Source organism: Hylobates moloch, unplaced genomic scaffold (genome assembly GCF_009828535.3).
Source record: "Hylobates moloch isolate HMO894 unplaced genomic scaffold, HMol_V3 SCAFFOLD_10, whole genome shotgun sequence".
Taxonomy (NCBI): Eukaryota; Metazoa; Chordata; class Mammalia; order Primates; family Hylobatidae; genus Hylobates; species Hylobates moloch.
In genome coordinates, this window is record NW_026652285.1 from 65815535 (window position 1) to 65834085 (window position 18551).

Here is an 18551-nt window from a genome sequence, read left to right on the forward strand (position 1 = left end):
AGCACTTTGGGAGCCTGAGGCGGGCGGATTGCCTGAGGTCAGGAGTTCGAGACAGGTCTGGGCAACATGGTGAAACCCCGTCCCTACTAAAAATACAAAACAATTAGCCAGGCATGGTGGCGTGCGCCTGTAATCTCAGCTACTCGGGAGGCTGAGGCAGGGGAATTGCTTGAACCAGGGAGGTGGAGTTGCAGTGAGCCGAAATTGCGCCATTGCACTCCAGCCTGGGCCACAGAGCAAGACTCTGTCTCAAAAAAAAAAAAAAAATCAAAAACAAAAAAACCTTCTAGAACAAATAGATGACTTTAACAAGTTGCAGGAAACACAATCTGTATTTTTTCAAAAAACTTATATTTCTAATAATCACATCAAATAATGGGAAACTGAAAATTTAAAAACATAATTTACAGTAGCATCTAAGTATATTAAAATAGGATAAATCATTCAAAAGATTTGTTACATATGACCATACATTTTATGTATTTATTTATTTATTTATTTATTTTTATTTATTTATTTTTGAGACAGAGTCTCACTCTGTTGCCCAGGCTAGAGTACAGTGGCACAATATAGGCTCATTGCAACTTCTACTCCCGGGTTCAAGCGATTCTTTTGTGTTAGCCTCCTGTGTAGCTGGGATTACAGTGTGCGCCACCATGCCCAGCTAATTTTTGTATTTTTAGTACAGAAGGAGTTTCACCATGTTGGCCAGGCTAGTTTCAAACTCCTGGCCTCAGGTGATTCTCCCACCTCAGCCTCCCAAAGTGCCGGGATTACAAGTGTGAGCCACTGTGCTAGGCCTGATCATACATTTTACTTATACATGTGTTATGAAGACAATAAAATATTGCTACTTTTTTTTTGCTTAAATACAATTACCTTTTAAAGATACTTAACAAAAAACATGTTTTTCATGTATTCATTATTTTTTGTGCTCTTCATTCCTTCTTGTAAATCCATATTTCTGTCTGGTGTCATTTTCCTTCTGTCTGAAGGACAGACATCCTTTAACATTTCCTGTAGTTCAGGTCTCCTGTCAGCTTTGCTTGTCTAAAAATATATTTGTCTTTTTAAAAATCAACTTTATTTTTTGGAGCAATTTTAGGTTCATAGCAAAATTGAGCAGAAAGTACAGAGTTTCCATAAACCCCCTGTACCAACACACGCACAACCTCTCCCACTATCAACATTCCACACAAGAGAGGTACATTTGCTACAACTGATGAAGATACATTGACCCATCAATATCACCCAAGTCCATCCTTGATATTAAGGTTCACTCTTGGTATTGTCCATTCTATGGTTTAGCACAAATATATAATGATATGTATTCACCATTACAGTATCATATAGATTACTTTTACTACTCTAAAAATCTTCTGTGCCCCACTTCTTCCTCCCCCTCGCCTCCCTAGCACCTGGCAACCACTGATCTTTTTACTGTCTCCATAGTTTTGCCTTTCCCACAATGTTATATACTTGTTATCATACAGTATGTAGCCTTTTCAGATTGATTTCTAACACTTAGAAGCCATTTGTTCCTCCATGTTTTTTCATGGCTTGATAGCTCATTGCTTTTTAACACTGAACAATATCCCATTGTCTGAAGGCACCATAGTTTATTTTTTTCATTCACTTACTGAAGTACATTTTGGTTGCTTCCAAGTTTTGGCAGTTATGAATAAAGCAGCTGTGTGCACGTTTTTGTGTGGACATAAGTTTTCAACGCCTTGGGCAAATACTTAAGAGCTTAATCACTGGATCATACGGTATGGGTATGTTTAGTTTCATTTGGCAAACTGTATTCCCAAGCGGCTCTACCTGCCGGGCGCAGTGGCTCGCGCCTGTAATCCCAGCACTTTGAGAGGCCAAGGCAGGAGGATCATCTGAGGTCAGGAGTTTGAGATCAGCCTGAGCAATATGGTGAAACCCTGTCTCTACTAAAATTAGCTGGGCCTGGTGGTGCATGCCTGTAATCCCAGCACTTTGGGAAGCCAAGGCAGGTGGATCACTTGAGATCAGGAGTTCGAGACCAGACTGACCAACATGGTAAAACCCCGTCTCTATTAAAAATACTAAAAGTAGCCAGGTATGATGGCACACTCCTGTAATCCCAGCTACTGGGGAGGCTGAGACATGAGAATCACTTGAACCTGGGAGAAGGAGGTTACAGTGAGCCAATATCCTACCACTGGACTCCAGCCTGGGTGACAGAGTGAGACCTTGTCTCAAAAAATAAAATAAAATAAAGTGGCTGTACTGTTTTGCATTCCCATCAATAATGAATGAGAGTTCCCGTTGCTTCACATCTTCACCAGTATTTGGAGTTGTCAGTGTTTTGAATTTTTGTGATTCTAACAGGTGTGTGGTGGTATCTAAATGTTAATTTACAATTCTGTAAAGACATATGATGTTGGGCATCTTTTCATATGCTTATTTTCCATCTATATATCTTCTTTGGTAAGATGTCTGTTCAAATTTCATTTTATTTTAATTAATTAGCTTATTATTTATGTGCACATAATCTTAACACACTTTTAAGCATACAGTATAGTATGGTTAACTACAAGCAAAATGCTATACAGCAGCTCTCTAGAATATTTTCTCTTGCATAACTGAAACTATACCCACTGAACAGCATTTCCTCATTTTCCCCTTCCCCTGGTAATCAGCATTCTACTTTCCACTTCTATGGTGTTTGATTAGATACCTCATATAAACGGAATCATGCAGTATTTGTCCTTCTATGCCTGGCTTATTCCACATAGCATAATGTCCTTAAGTTTCACCCATGTTGTCACATATGATAAAATTTCTTTCTCAAGGCTGAATAATATTCCACTGTATGTATATAGCACATTTTCTTTATTCATTCATCTGTTGATGGACATTTAGGTTGCTTCCACATCTTGGCTATTGTGAATAATGTTGTAATAAACATGAGTTTGCAAATATCAATTTGAGACACTGATTTTAATACCTTAGGATAAATACCCAGAAATGGAGTTGCCAGATCATAGGAATAATTCTATTTTTAATTTTTTTTTTTTTTTTGAGATGGAGTCTCACTCTGTCGCCCAGGCTGGAGTGCAGTGGTGCAATCTCGGCTCACTGCAAGCTCCGCCTCCTGGGTTCACGCCATTCTCCTGCCTCAGTCTCTCCGAGTAGCTGGGACTAAAGGCGCCCGCCACCATGCCCGGCTAATTTTTTGTATTTTTAGTAGAGACGGGGTTTCACCGTGGTCTCGATCTCCTGACCTCGTGATCCGCCCGCCTCGGCCTCCCAAAGTGCTGGGATTACAAGCGTGAGCCACCGCGCCTGGCCTTCTATTTTTAATTGTTTTGAGGAACTCCATGCTGTTTTCCACAGAGGCTGCACCGCTTTATATTCCCATCAACAGTGCATAAGTGTTCCAATTTCTCCGAATCTTTGTCAACATGATTTTTTAAATAATGGCCATCCTAACAGGTGTGGTTTTGTTTTGCATTTCCGTCATGATAATTGATGTTGAGCATCTTTTCATATACCTAATGGCCATTTGTATTGTCTTCTTTGGAGAAATGTCTATTCCAATTCTTTATGCATTTTTTAATTGATTTATTTGTTTTGTTTTGTTTGTTATTGAGTTGTAGGAGTTTCTTAGGTATTTTGGATATTAATGCCTTATCAGATACATAATTCACAAATATATTTTTCCATTCCATAGGTTGCCTTTCCACTTTGTTGATTGTTTTTTGTTCTGTTTTCCTGTGCACAAGCTTTTTTTTTTTTTTTTGAGACAGGGTCTCTCTGTTGCCCAGGCCCGAGTGCAGTGGCATGATCTCAGCTTACTGCAACCTCTGCCTCCCATGTTCAAGCAATTCTCATGCCTCAGCCTCTGAAGTAGCTGGGACTACAGGTGCACATCACCACACCCAGATAATTTTTTTTTTTTTTTTAATTAGAGATAGTGTTTTGCCATATTAGCCAGACTGGTCTCGAACTCCTGTCCTCAAGTGATCTGCCTGCCTCGGCCTCCTAAAATGCTGGGATTACAAGAGTAAGCCACCATGCCTGGCCCAGAAGCTTTTTATTTTGATATAGCACCACTTGTCTATTTTTGCTTTTGCTGCCTGTGCTTTTGGTGTTATATCCAAAAAATCATTACCAAGAACAATGTCATGAAGAGTTTTCCCTCTGTTTTCTTCTGGAATATTACAGTTTCAAATTTTATACTTAAGCTCTTAATCCATTCTGATTTTTTTTTTAATATATATACAGTGTACGGTAAGGGTCCAATATCATTCTTATGCATATGGATATCCAGTTTTCCCAACACCATTTACTGAAGAGACTCTTCTCCCATTGTGTATTCTTGGCATCCTATTGACGATCAGTTGACCATATGTATGCATGGATTTATTTCTGGGCTTTCTATTCTATTGGTCTGCATGTCTGTCTATATGCCAGAACCATACTTTTAAAATAATTGTATCTTTTTTTTTTTTTTTTTTTTGAGACAGAGTCTCGCTCTGTCACCAGGCTGGAGTGCAGTGGCGCAATCTCAGCTCACTGCAAGCTCTGCCTCCCAGTTTCACACAATTCTCCCACCTCAGCCTCCCGAGTAGCTGGGACTACAGGTGCCCGCCACCACACCCGGCTAATTTTTTGTATTTTTAGTAGAGACCGGGTTTCACCATGTTAGCCAGGATGGTCTCGATCTCCTGACCTTGTGATCTGCCCGCCTCGGCCTCCCTAAGTGCTGGGATTACAGGCGTGAGCCACTGTGCCCGGCCATAAATAATTGTATCTTTATAATGTGTTTTAAAATCAGGAAGTGTGATGCCTCCAGCTTTGTTCTTCTTTGTTTTGGTGATTTGGGGTATTTTGTGGTTCCATATGAATTTTATAATTTTTTTATTTCTATAAAAAATGCCATGGGGATTTTGATAGGGATTGCATGGGATCATTAGATCATTTTGAGTAGCATAGACATATTAACTGTATTAAATCTTCCAACCCATGAGAACAGGATGTTTTTCTATTTGTTTGTGTCTTTAATAATTTCTTTCATAAATGTTCTATAGTTTTCAGTGTACAAGTCTTTTGCCTCTTTAATTAAGTTTATTTCTGTTTTATTCTTTTTGATGCTACTGTAAATGGGATTGTGTTTAAATTTCCTTTTCAGTTTATTCATTGCTAGTGTATAGAAATAAAACGGTGGCCCAGACTGAAGTGCAGTGGCATGATCATAGGTCACTGTAACCTCAAGCTCCTGGGCTCAAGTATTCCTCCCTGCCTGAGCCTCCTGAGTAGCTGGGATGACAGGCATGTGCCACCACACCCGGCTAATTTTTGTATTTTTTTAGTAGAGTCGGGGTTTCACCATTTTGGCCAGGTTGGTCTTGAACTTCTGATCTCAAGTGATCTGCCCACCTTAGCCTACCAAAGTGCTGGGATTACAAACGTGAGCCACCACTCCTGGCCACATTCATTTTTTTTAAAGCAACCCCCAGCTATGTAGAGCATGCCAGGTGTCAGGTTCCACTTTGAGCTGGGGCCCGAGAGTAGTGGGTGGACAGGTGGCAGGTAGCTGAAAGAACACTTGAGGAACCGTAGGCAGTTGGGACATGGCTTTATTCTCTCTCTCTCCTACAGAGTCAGCAGTGCAGTTATATGACTTACAGACAATACTGGCTCAAAGCCAGGTGTAAGCTCACACAAACAGGTTACTTTAAATGGCTACATAAATGTGATCACATAATGCACAGGGTTGTGTGCCTGCACTCTAGACCTGCTGGGTCATGCTGTACTGGATGTCTGCCTCAGCCTGCTCCTGACTGAAGCACAGCCATTCTTTTTACACTCCATCCTCTAGATCGGGAGAGTCCTCGTAGTGGGAAGATGTGCCCACAGGGAGGAACCCTGGATTTATAGGTCACAGTAGCAATACAGGGAGCAACAACTCATTACTAATACTCCCATGGTGCTGCCTATAATTATTAGGGTCCAGCCTAGGCCAGAGCCCAGAGACACCCACCATGTCTGTAGGAGGTTGTCAGTAAGGCTCTCAACTGCCTTGATTTCCTGGGGAACCTCCTGCAAAGCTGCTGTTACGTTTTGTTGATTGTCAGGGATGAAGGTACAACATTGAGTTCCCCAAAGAGCACAGGTGCCACCTTGGGCAGCTGTTAATATGTCTAGGACCATCCAGTTCTGCAGTACCACCTTCCTGGTTTGATCAACCTCATCTGTCAGCAGAAGGAGGGCATCTCAGGTGTAATTCAAGGCTCAAGCAGTGTGCTCCACAAGGGCCGTAACTTGCATTTCTACAGTTATGACACCTGTTCCAGGAATGGTTAATGCTAAGGGGTAGAGCCACCAGGGGGCTCGTCGAACTTGCAAAAACCAGGAATGTAGTGCCTCTGTTATGTGGGCATCTAGGCAATGTGGGAATGACAGTGGCAGGCACATAAGGCCACCCCCAGGTACAGTGGCCAGTTCAGGTAACTGGCACATATGACTGTGTCTCCATAGACCCATAAACTCTCAGGGGACACAAAGTCCATTAGGGCTTGGCCTTGATGAGGCCGTCTATTCCACCACACCTTTGGTGTGGTGACATGTTATATTTATGCAGGCTATGGCGGGCAACTGCCCCACAGTGATGTTACCCCAATGTTGCTCTATACATCGTGGTACCTGTTGTGGGGGCACCACGTGTTCTCCCACTAACCAGCCCCATCCATTGTAGGCACTATGGGTCAGCCAGGGGACGGGCATGCCGTGGGTTTTGCAGAGCCCTATCCAAAGCTTGTCGTGCCGCGTTCTGAACATCGGCCATGGGACCCCAAGTCTCTAACCATGTCCAGTTTTCCACAGAAGCTGGATGTATGTGCCAGGGCAAGTCATCCGCAGTTGCTGCTAGAAGGGTGGTACAGATCCAACAGTTGGAAGCATTGGTCACCTCAGTGTAGGCATGGGCCCAGTCCACAATGCTGTTGGAGCGTGTCAATCTACTGTTGAAACGACAAAGCAGGCGCAGATACTAACGGGTAAATCACAGCCCTCAGGTAAAATACAGGACAACCTTTCATTTCCGGATAACAATGCAGCTGCCAAGGACTTCTGCCCTGGGCGATGGTACCACACCTTTTCAGCTCCCCATGGTTCCCTTGGGTCCTGTATCCATGCCAAAGTCACCGGGGAGCTCATAATAGGCCACACAGACAATACGTATGTCCCCTGGAGGAGGGTTCCTTCCCTGGCCGTTCCCCTACGAACAGTCAATCGCGGGGGCCACATATTAAATACCTAAGGAGTGACATGTAAATCATACTGTAGCCCCCCACCCCCACCCCCCTGCTACCAGGAAGCTACAATAGCCAACCATCGGCAATGTGGGGCTTGGAGGGTCCAGGACCAAAGCCAGGTTTTTTCTTCCCCTGCCTTCAGGGCCGTTGGGGCAGGCAACAACAGATTACTGTTCATCCCCATACCTAGTCGGGGGAGGTCATCCTTGGTGTGTGTCTGTAGCTGGATGCGGGTGGCGGTCCGGTGTAGCAGTGCCTCCACCAGGGCTGGGCCACCTTTCCATGGCTGTTCATTCAAGGTTTGCAACACCAGGTCCAACCTTGAACTCCAGCCCCACAAAGACAGGGGAGTAACATACAAGCGTAACCTGTCTTTCAGGAGTCGGTTATATCACTCAGTCATACCAGCAGCTTGTGGGTTATGTGGAACATGGAACCTCCACTCTATGTCCATCTGTTGTGCCCACTGTTGTGTCTGCTGTTCAGTAAAATGCATTCCCTTGTCACTTTCAACAGTCAGAGGACAACTGTATAGGGCACACAACTGCTGCAGGGCCTGAATGTTATGTTGCTGGTCAGCCGTCCTGCAAGGGTAGACAAACAACAGACCGGTGGCCATGTGTACAGCTGTCAGCACATGCCTATGGCCCTGCAACCTCGGCAGTGGCCTGATGTAGTCTATTTGCCATCTAGTCAAGGGAATCTGCCCTACCGTCACTTGTGTAACACTGGACAGCTGTCTCCATCTGGGGTATGCCTGCGCACATGCTGGGCACTTCTAGCAGGCCTCCCAGGTATCTTGCATGGGCAAGAATAGACCCTAGCACTTATTGACCTGTTGCATTAGTTCACCTCCTGTATGGCCCAGTTTTCGGTGCAGCCATTGGGCTACATCTTGTATAGGTGCTGACTCCAACCACTGGACCTCGGCCAAGGTATCTGCCTCACCATTCCCAGGGGCAGCCAAAGGCACGTGGCCTGACACGTGATAAACAGTTACATCTTTTTGGTGGCCCCATTTCCCAGAGGTCTTGCCACATGGCCTGGCCCCAAATGGGCTGGTGGCCAACTAACCAATTCTGTAACTTCCAGGTAGTTAACCACAAGGTCATGCTTTGATAAACTGCCCAAATATTGGTGCAGATTACCATAGGTCTCTCCTGCTTGGTGATCACCATCTACACTGCCCGGAGTTCAGCCCATTGACTACTTTGCCCACACACAGTATCAAACCATATGGTATCAGTACTAGGCTGGACCACAACAGCGGTCCAGGCAGCAATAACACCCTGGCTGGACCCATCCATATACTATGCCCCACTGGGAATGGGGGGCATCCTTCTTTAAATAGTGATGGCTCAAGGTTTAAGGGTGCCTCAGGCTGACCCATGGCCTTACCTTGCATCAGGACTACAGGTCCCAACACTTCCTGTAATTCTACTGCAAAGGGGTTCATACTCAGAGTACTCCACTATTCTAAGCAGGCACCCCACTTTGCTAAGGGGGATGTCTGTACCATCCCAGTCTTGGGGGTCATTAGCCATGGACATACCCACCCTGCTATTGGGTGAGTCATCTGCATGATGACTATAGCCTGCCTCGTCACACTTTCACAAGCTTGAACGGCGGCACATGTAGCTGCTGATTGCTGCTTTATCAATGAATACCAGAGCTCAGCTCCCTTTCAAAGTTGGGACCAAAAGCCTACCCATGTTCTAAAGTGCTCTGTGCACTGCCACAGGCTCCAGCTGAAACCATCTGTGGCCACATGCACATCAAGTTCAAATGGGCACCCTGGATCAATTACTCATTGGGCCTGCGCTTGCTGTGTGGCCTGCTTGGCTGCCAAAAAAGCCATCTTAGCCTCATTGTCTCAATCCCAGGCAGCTCCCTTTTTTGTCAGCCGATACAATGGTTTATCATCTGAGCCAAATGGGGCACAAATGCTCACCAATATCCCAAGAGGCCCACAAAAGTCTGTAGCTGCCTCATCGTTGTGAGCTGGGGATATGCCTGAATTTTATCAGTGATGACCTCTGGTATGGCCTTTGTCTCACCCGACCAGATAACTCCCAAGAATTTGACAGACAATCCAGGGCCTTGAACCTTGGATTCTTTGACCGCCCAACCGCATGCTGCCAAATGTTGTCACAAGAGGGGTGCCACCACTTCTAAATCTGCAAGAGAATCAGAGGTTAGCATAATATCATTAATATAATGGAATAGGCGGACCCCCTTTGGACATTTCCAGGTGGCTAAATCCGTGGAAACAAGACCGTGACATATGGTGGGGCTATGCATAGCATATGCAGCAACACTGTGAAAATTGATTGTCGCCCTTCCCCTGTAAGGGCAAACTGTTCCTGGCTCTCTGGAACAATGTCAGTTGAGAAGACTGCATTGGCCAAGTCCACCACATAGTGAAATTCCATGGTCAAGCAGTCCATCAAATCCGTGATAGATGATACAGCTGCACCTAAAGGGCATGTTACTTTATTTAGTTCTGGATAATCCACCATCATTCACTAAATTCCGTCAGGCTTTCTGATTGGTGATACCAGAGAACCAACCATAGGGGCTGTGGGTGCCACGCACTATCTGCACCTCCTCTAACTTCTTAATAGTCTCAGTTACCTCCATATGCCCACCTGGCGTGCGGTATTGACGGGTGGAAGTAACCCATCAGGGTTGTGGCAGGACCTGGGGCCGGTGATCCATATATCCGCACAGTACCAGCTTAACCACACGTACTTGGAGTCTGAATTCTCCAGCTGTGGTTTGTAAAGCCAAGCTGTGTAGAATATCCATGCTCCCCAGAATGTATTCAGGTATGGGAGAGATGTACACGGTGTATAAACAGGGAGCCAAGCGGCTTATGCCAAGGTGGAAAGATACAGATTTTACTTTCACTGACCAGCTTCCATAGTTGTCTATATAGGCAGCCTTGCCCAGAAACTTCTCCGGGTTCCCACGGATGAAGCTACATAATCTGTCCTGATGTCTACCAGTGCCAGCACCTGCTGTACGTTGGTGGGGGACCAGTGGATTGTCAATTCCACGTGTGACCTCTGGTTGTCCGGTGTACCCCCAAGCTGGGCACCGAGGCCAGTTCCCTAATCAAACACAAAAGACTCTATACCTCAGCCCATCTGCAAGTAGTCCTTGAGCTGGAGCGTCTGGGCGGGACTGGGTGGAGCAGCATTGTCCTTCTCCCTCTTGGGCATTTTCTGGAATTGCTGCTCTGGGGACAATTGCCTCCACAAACAAAAACAGCACTTCAGTGGTTGCTTATCAATTTTCTCTCGGTCAGCCCTAGCCAAAATTAAATCAATCCACATCTGCTTGCGGGTCACCCATTGGGACCCCTTTTTGTCTTGTGAGGTGTCCCCCTGCAGAAGGGGTACCTTCCCCTTTTTTATGGTGTGGATTCCCCGGTCCCCCCGACAGCCCTCTGCTTCCCCAAGGGACATCATGGCAGTAGTCACCTCATATGTAAGGTGCCCCACATACGGAATGAGGACAGTGGCAAGGGAGCCGAAGGCCCTCAGGGGTGCAGGGCCCAATACAAAGTCCCTCATGTGGGAGGTAAAGCATTCATCATCTGGTCCTTGGATATTCAGATGGAACATAGCCTGCCGTATATCCATCTCCCATATTACTTGCACTAAATCTGTATACGAGTGCTATTTACTCACAGTTTCTGGTATTTCTCCAGCATCGTTCCATACCATTTGTATGGCCGCCATCAGCCATTCAATTAAGGTGCCGTTGCCTTGCCCCACTGCTGCAATCGCTAAGGGAGGGAGGGATGAGTCGTGATGGAGGTCAACTTTTCCATTTCAGAGGTGGAGCAGACGATAGTCTCGGCTCCCTCATCCCAAAGGCATCCAGGTGGGTAGAGGTTTGCTGCCGGCACTGCTTACCTAATTCCCGCAACTCAGTTGGCGTATAGGCTCTGTATGACGTGTGCTCCATCACAGTAGGGGGTCCCTGAGCCCACCCCTGGGGCCCTAACGGCTCTTCATGCTCTATTTTCTGACGGACCACTGGGTGAGCCCGCAAAAGGGATTCTTCCTCCTCGGTATCAGACCGAGCAGGGGTCTCTGACCACGACGGTGGACCTAGGCCTGCACTAAGGGCAGCCCCTAATTCTGGTTCCAAGCTGTGTAACTGGACCTCCAGGCACTCTGCTTGCGCCTGGAGCTCCCTTACCTGCACTGCATCCTGCAGGGACTGAGCGTGCACTTCCCATAGCGCAGTTAAAAATGCCCACCCAACTGTGCCACAAAAGGCACACTCCTTCTCGGGGCTCTGTGCTTCCAGGTGCTTTGGCAGCCTATGCTTATATTTACCCATGAAGCCATCAGTTCTAAGGCTTTTCTTTTTTGGAAAGATTTTAAATTACCAGTTTATTCTTCTTATTGGCTATAGGTTTATTTAGATTTTCTATTTCCTCATGATTTAGTCTTGGTAGGTTTTGTGTTTCTTGAAGTTTATTTATTTCCTTTAGGTTATCTAATTTGTTGGCATAAATTGTTTATAGTATCCTCTTATAATCATGTGTATTTCTCCAAAGTCAATATTAATGCCCTGTTTTAATTTCTGATTTTAAAAATTTAAATCTTCTCTCATTTTTTCTTGGCCCATCCAGTTAACAGGTTGTCAATTTTGTTGAACTTTTCAAAGAATGAATTTTTATTTTCATTGATTTTCTTTATTGTTTTTCTATTCTCTATTTCATTCATCTCTGCTCTAAGCTTTATTATATTCTTTCTTCTGCTAGCTTTGGATTTGGTTTGTTCTTCTGTTTCTAGGAAGTTGTAAAGCTTCATTTTTTATTTGAGATCTTTCCTGTTTTTTTTGGTTTTTTTTTTGAGACGGAGCCTTGCTCTGTGGCCTAGGATGGAGTGCAGTGGTGCATCTTGGCTCACTGCAACCTCTGCCTCCTGGGTTCAAGTGATTCTCCTGCCTCAGCCTCTCAAGTAGCTGGGACTACAGGCGCGTGCCACCACGCCCAGCTAATTTTTGTATTTTTAGTAGAGACGGGGTTTCACCATGTTGGCCAGGATGGTCTTGATCTCCTGACCTCATAATCCGCCCACCTCGGCCTCCCAGAGTGCTGGGATTGCAGGCGTGAGCCACTGCGCCCAGCCTGGTCTTTCCTTTTTAATTTAAGTATTTATAGCTATAGATTTCCCCCTTAGAACTTCTTTCGCTATGTCCTATATGTTTTGGCATGTTGTAATTTCATTTTCATTCATCTACAAGTCTTTTATAATTTCCTTTCTAATACATTCTTTGATCCATTGGTTGTTTAAGATTGTATTGTTTAATTTCCACAAATTTGTCAATTTTTTAGTTTTACTTCTGTTATTGATTTCTAACTTCATCATATTTTCGTCAGAGAGGATACTTTATAGGAGCTCTATCTTTTTAAGTCTACTGAGACTTAATTTTTGACCTAACTTATGGTATATCCTGACAAATGCCCCATGTGTACTTAGAAGAATATGTATGCTGGCATTGTTGGGTAAAGCATTTTGTATCTATTAGATATAGTTGGTTTATTATGTTGTATCCTACTATTATTGTAGAACTACTTCTCACTTCACTTCTGTCAGTTTTTGTTTCATATGTTTTGGTGGTCTCTCATTAGGTGTACAAGTGTTTAAAATTTTTTGACTTCTTGCTGTATTGAAACTTTTATTAATATATAAAATCTTACTTTGTCTTTTGTAATAGCTTTTATTTAAAATCTATTTTGTCTGATATTAGTAAAGTTACCTTTGTTCTATTTGGTTACTATTTGCATAGAATATCTTTTTTCGTCTTTTAACTTTCTATCTCTTTGTGTCTTTGGATCTAAAGTGAGTGTTCTATAGACAGCACATAGATGATCATGTGTTTTTATCCATTCTGCTAATTTTGCCTTTCCATCAAAGAGGTTAATCCATTTACACAAAAAGTAATCATTGATAACGGGATGGGTGCAGTGGCTTATGCCCGTAATCTCAGCACTTTGAGAGACCAAGGCAGGTGGAATGCTTGAGATCAGGAGTTTGAGACCAGCCTGCCCAACGATGGTGAAACCCCATCTCTATGAAAAATACAAAAATTAGCAGGGTGTGGTGGCTACCACCTGCAGTCACAGTACTCAGGAGGCTGAGAATTTGCTTAAACTCAGGAGGCAAAGATTGCAGTGAGCCAAGATCATGCCACTGCATTCTATCCTGGGCAACAGAGTGAGTCTCTGTCTCAAAAAAAAAAAAAAAAAATTCTGATAAGGAAGGATTAACTTCTGTCATTTCATTATATAGTTTCTGTTGCCTAATATTCTTTTCTGTCCCTCATCTTCTGCATTACTGTCTTTTGTGTTGAGTTTTTATAGCAAAATGTTTGCATTCATTTCTCATTTCCTTTTGTATACAGCAACACTCCCTTATTCGTAGTTTTGCTTTCCATGGTTTCAGTCACCTACAGTACAGTACAATAAGATATTTTGAGAGAAAGGGAGAGCCCACATTCACATAACTTTTATTACAGTATGTCATTATAGTCACTCTGTTTTATTAGTTATTGTTGTTAAACTTTTACTGTGACTATTTTACAAATTAAACTCTAACATAGGCATTTATATATAGGAAAAAACATGGTATTTATAGGGTTCAGTACTATCTGCAGCTTCACGCACCCACTGGGGATCTTGGAACATAAGCCCCACAGATACAGGGGGACTATATGTATTCTATATCTATTTTTTGTGGTTACCATGAGGATTACATTTAACACCCAAAAGTTACAACACACTAATTCAAATTTATACCAGCTTAATCTCAATGACATACAAAAACTTTACTCCTTTACAGCTCCTTCTCCCTCCTTACGTTGTTGATGTTACAAAATTACATTTTTATATCTTTTGTAACCAAAAGCATAAACTAATAAGTACATTGGTCTCTTAAATTTGTAGAAAAGAAAATCTGGAGTTACATACTAAAATTACAATAATACTACTTTTTAGACTGATAATTGTTTTAAAATGTATTCTAAAATGTAGTGTTTTAAAGGTATTCATATCTTAAATAGTGTAGAAAACACACATTGGAGGTACAAACATTATTATTGTTACAATAGTGCTAGCTTTTATAATTACCCATGTGTTTTTCTCATAGATATGTATTTCTTCACATGATTTCAAGTTTCACTCTAGTGTCCTTTTAGTTCATCCTGCAGAATTCCCTTGAGCATTTCTTGAAGGGCAGGTCTAGTGGTAACAAACTCCCTCAGCTGTTGTTTATCTGGGAATTTAATTTCTCCCTCACTTTTTAAGGAGAGTTTTGCTGGATATAGAATTCCATATTGATGGTTTTTATTTTTCTTTTAGCACTTTTAATATATTGGCCCACTTCCTTCTGGCCTCCAAAATTTCTGATTAGAAATCTAATGATCATCTTATTGAGAATCACTTTTATGTAATGAGTTACTTCTCTTTTGCTGCTTTCAAGATGCTTCTGTCTGTTGAAAGTTTGATTATAATGTGTCTCAGTGTGGGTCTCTTTGAATTTATCTTCCATAAATACAAAGACTTTGCTATAGTTCCCAATAAGTTCCTCATTTCCATCTGAAACCTTCTCAGCCTGGCCTTCACTGTCCATGTCACTATCAGCATTTTTGTTATAACCATTTAACCAGTCTCTAGGAAGTTCCAAACTTTTCTTCATCTTCCTGTCTTCTGAGCCCTCCAAACTCTTCCAACCTCTGCCTGTTACCCAATTCCAAAGCTGCTTCCACATTTTCAAGTATCTTTATAGTAATGCCTCACTCCTGGTATCAATTTTCTATATTAGGCCATTCTTGCATTGCTATAAAGAAATACCCGAGACTGAGTAATTTATAAGGAAAAAGGTTTAATTGTCTCACATTTCTGCAGGCTATACAGGAGGCATGGGAGCAACTGCTTCTGGGGAGGCCTCCAGAAGCTTACAATCATGATGGAAGGCCAAGTGGAAGCTTGCATTGTCATATGGTGAAAGCAGAAGCAAGAAAAGAGAGAGCAGGGAGGTGCCACAGTTTCAAATAACCAGACCTCATGAGAACTCATTCGCTATCATAAGGCTAGCACCAAAGGGTTGGTGCTAAGCCACTCATGAGAAATCCAACCCCATGAGCCAATCACCCCCAACTGGGGTCCACCTCTAACATTGGGGATTACAATTCAATATGATATTTGGGCAGGAACACATATCCAAACGATTTCATTTTCTGTTTCTCAGACTTAATGATTTTCATTGGCCTGTCTTCAAGTTTACTAATTCTTTCTTCTGCCTACTCAAATCTGCCTTTGAATCACTCTAGCAAATTTTTAATTTCGTGTTTGTACTTTTTAGATTCAGAATTTCTGATTGATTGCTTTTTAGGACTTCTGTCTTTTAACTGATATTTCCATTGTGTTCATGTATTGTTTTTTGGACTTTCTTTACATCTTCCTTTAGTTCTTTGAGCATCTCTAAGACTATTATTTTTCAGTTTTGTCCAATTGGTTTGTTAGATCTGTCATTTGGTCTTCTTCAAGGACAGTTCTTGTTGATTTATTTTTTTTCCTTTGAATAGGGTATACTTTCCTGTTTCTTTATATGCCTTGTGATTTTTTTGTTGAAAATTTGACATTTGAATTTACTAATGTGGTAACTCTGGAAAGCATATTTATTCCACTCCTCAGAATTTGCTGGGTTTTGCTTTTATTCAAAATTTTTCTTTTATTTTCTTTTCTCTTTCCTTCTCCTTCCCCTTCTCCTTCTCCTTCTTCTTTTTTTTTTTTGAGACAGGATCTTACTCTGTTGCCCAGGCTGGAGTGCAGTGGTGTGATCACAGCTCAATGAAACCTCTACCTCCTGGGCTCAAGTACTTTTCCTGCCTCAGCCTCTCAAGTAGCTGGGACTACAGGCACACACCAGCATGCCCAGCTAATTTTTGTATTTTTTGTAGAGACAGGGTTTTTCTATATTGTCCAGGCTGGTCTTGAACTCCTGGTATCAAGTGATCCACCTGCTTTGGCTTCCTAAATTGCTGGGATTACAGGCATGAGCCACCAGGTCCAGCTCTGTTTTTGCTTTCTTAGCTGTGTAGGCTATCTCTGCGCCAAGGATCGGTCTCAGGTGTAAACTTCAGTTCTTCTCAGGTTCTCTCTGTGCCTGCACCTTTGCCTAGGCATGTGCAGTCACTTTCTAATTTTTCCTGTATATGCCATTGTTTTTTAATGCCCTAGTCTTTAATGTCTGGTTCCCAAAAGGAGAAAGAAAAAATAAAAATTAAGGGGTGGGGGAAAATAAAAGATACTTGGTCCTTTAAATATCCTGGTCATCACTTTAGCTCAATTAGTGGGGAAGCTTGCACCAATAGATAGAAGTGCAACCACAAAGACCTCCAGGCCTTTTGCACCTCTGTGATCAGAAGGAGCAGTCAGCAATCAGAGCACGGATCCTTCCTTTGGAAGACAGAGGTCTTTTTCCCACCTTGGCTTCCACCAGCTGTGTGCAAGCCACTCCAGGAACACAGGTAGAGCTGCCTGCCAGGGGCTGAGGGTGGAGAATGGGTAGCTGCTACTGTGCTAAAGTTAGCACAGTAACTGAGCTGAAGTTAACTGCAATTTACACCCAAGCCTTCCTTTGGAAGTTCCAAACCATTAATAGACTCAGAGTTCCAAGATTGTTTGTCATCAAATTCTGTCAGTTCATTTATTTTCTGTGTGGAGAGAGAGATCCCTGTTGTTTGCTACTCTGCCATCTCCCAAGAATATTCTGTGTCTCCTTCACTTTTGAAGAATAATTTTGCAAGCTACAGAACTCTAGGTTGGTGGATATTTTTCTCTCAACATTTTAAATAATTCACTTCACTCTTCTTGCTTGGATGGTTTGTGAAGAAAAATGAGATGTAAATGAGATGTTTCTTTACATATAAGCTTCCCCTGCAGTTTCTTTCATGATTTTTCCTATATCTTACATTTTTGACAGTTTGACTATGAGATGCCTAGGTGTAGGTGAAAGACACATGTCTCTTCACTATCAGTCTAAAGGTAATACCCCACTGCAGGAATTCCCCAGCTTTACTTTGCATCAGAATTATGAGAGGAACTTGCAAAAAATACAGAGATCTAGGACCCACCTAAGATCAACTGAATCAGAGACATCCAGGGAGGGCCCTAGACGTGGATGTTTCCTATTGTACTTTCTTCCGCGTTGTCTTCTCAGTAGTTCTTTTCCTGGCATCACAACTTCCTGTTTTTATAGTATATCTGGTATATCTAGTATATCAATTTTTATCTCACCATGAAAAAGTCCTTAAATCAGATCTAATATAAGGATCATCTGTTTTATGATTCACATGGATATTGCATCACATGAACGTTGCACAAGAATGGGCTCTTGGGAAAAGATTTTCAAGTGCAGTCTCTTCCGGTTCCACGACAAATTGTAGAGACTTTACTTTAACAAAAAGAAGGCTCCAAGTAATGCTGCTTTTGCATATCATTCAGATTTTATTAGAAACTGCTCAAACCTAAAATGGCTACTTTGCTCTTCAAGGAGGTAGAATGATTGATATGGTTTGGCTTTGTCCCCACCCAAATCTCATCGTGAATTACAGCTCCCACAGTTCCCACATGTCGTGGGTGGGAGGGACCCGGTGGGAGGTTAGATCATGGGGGTGGGTCTTTCCCACGCTGTTCTCATGATAGTGAGTAAGTCTCGTGAGATCTGATGGATGTATAAAGAGGAGTTCCACTGCGCAAGTTCTCTCTTGCTTGCCACCACATAAAAAGTCCCTTTGCTCTTCTTTCCGTCTTCTGCCATGATTGTGAGGCCTCCCCAGCCATGTGGAACTGTGAGTCCATTAAACCTCTTTTCCTTTATAAATTACCCAGTCTCGGATATGTCTTTATTAGCAGCGGGAGAATGGACTAATGCAATGATCTTAACTAAAAAGATGATTAAAAAAGAAAGGTGATGACCCTACAATAGTTATATTTAAAAACAGATGTAGTTTTTTTTTTTACTAACTCAGCTAAGCCATCACTTTGTGACCTTATAATTAATCATCCTAACTGGAAAATGTTAAGAGTGAAAAGGGCAGGGCAACTCCTGATAACATGGCAGACACAGGCACCACGCAGGGCAACGCCCAGTGGCCCTTCATGACCCGCAGCCAGGGAGCCGGGCATGGGCAGGGGCTGCTGTACATTCACCACACTCATGCCACGTGCCG

The 18551-nt window shown here is 42.8% G+C and overlaps 1 protein-coding gene across 1 annotated transcript in view; it reads right to left on the minus strand.

The window, feature by feature from the left end:
• Positions 1-11144, minus strand: part of FAM120A2 (Putative uncharacterized protein C9orf129 homolog) — a 64533-nt gene extending 53389 nt beyond the window's left edge. The window contains exon 1 of the mRNA XM_058445450.1: positions 10988-11144. Within this exon, the coding sequence (XP_058301433.1) occupies positions 10988-11045 (58 nt within the window). The 5' untranslated portion in view covers positions 11046-11144. The remainder of the gene's footprint in view (positions 1-10987) is intronic.
• Positions 11145-18551: the final 7407 nt, after the last annotated feature.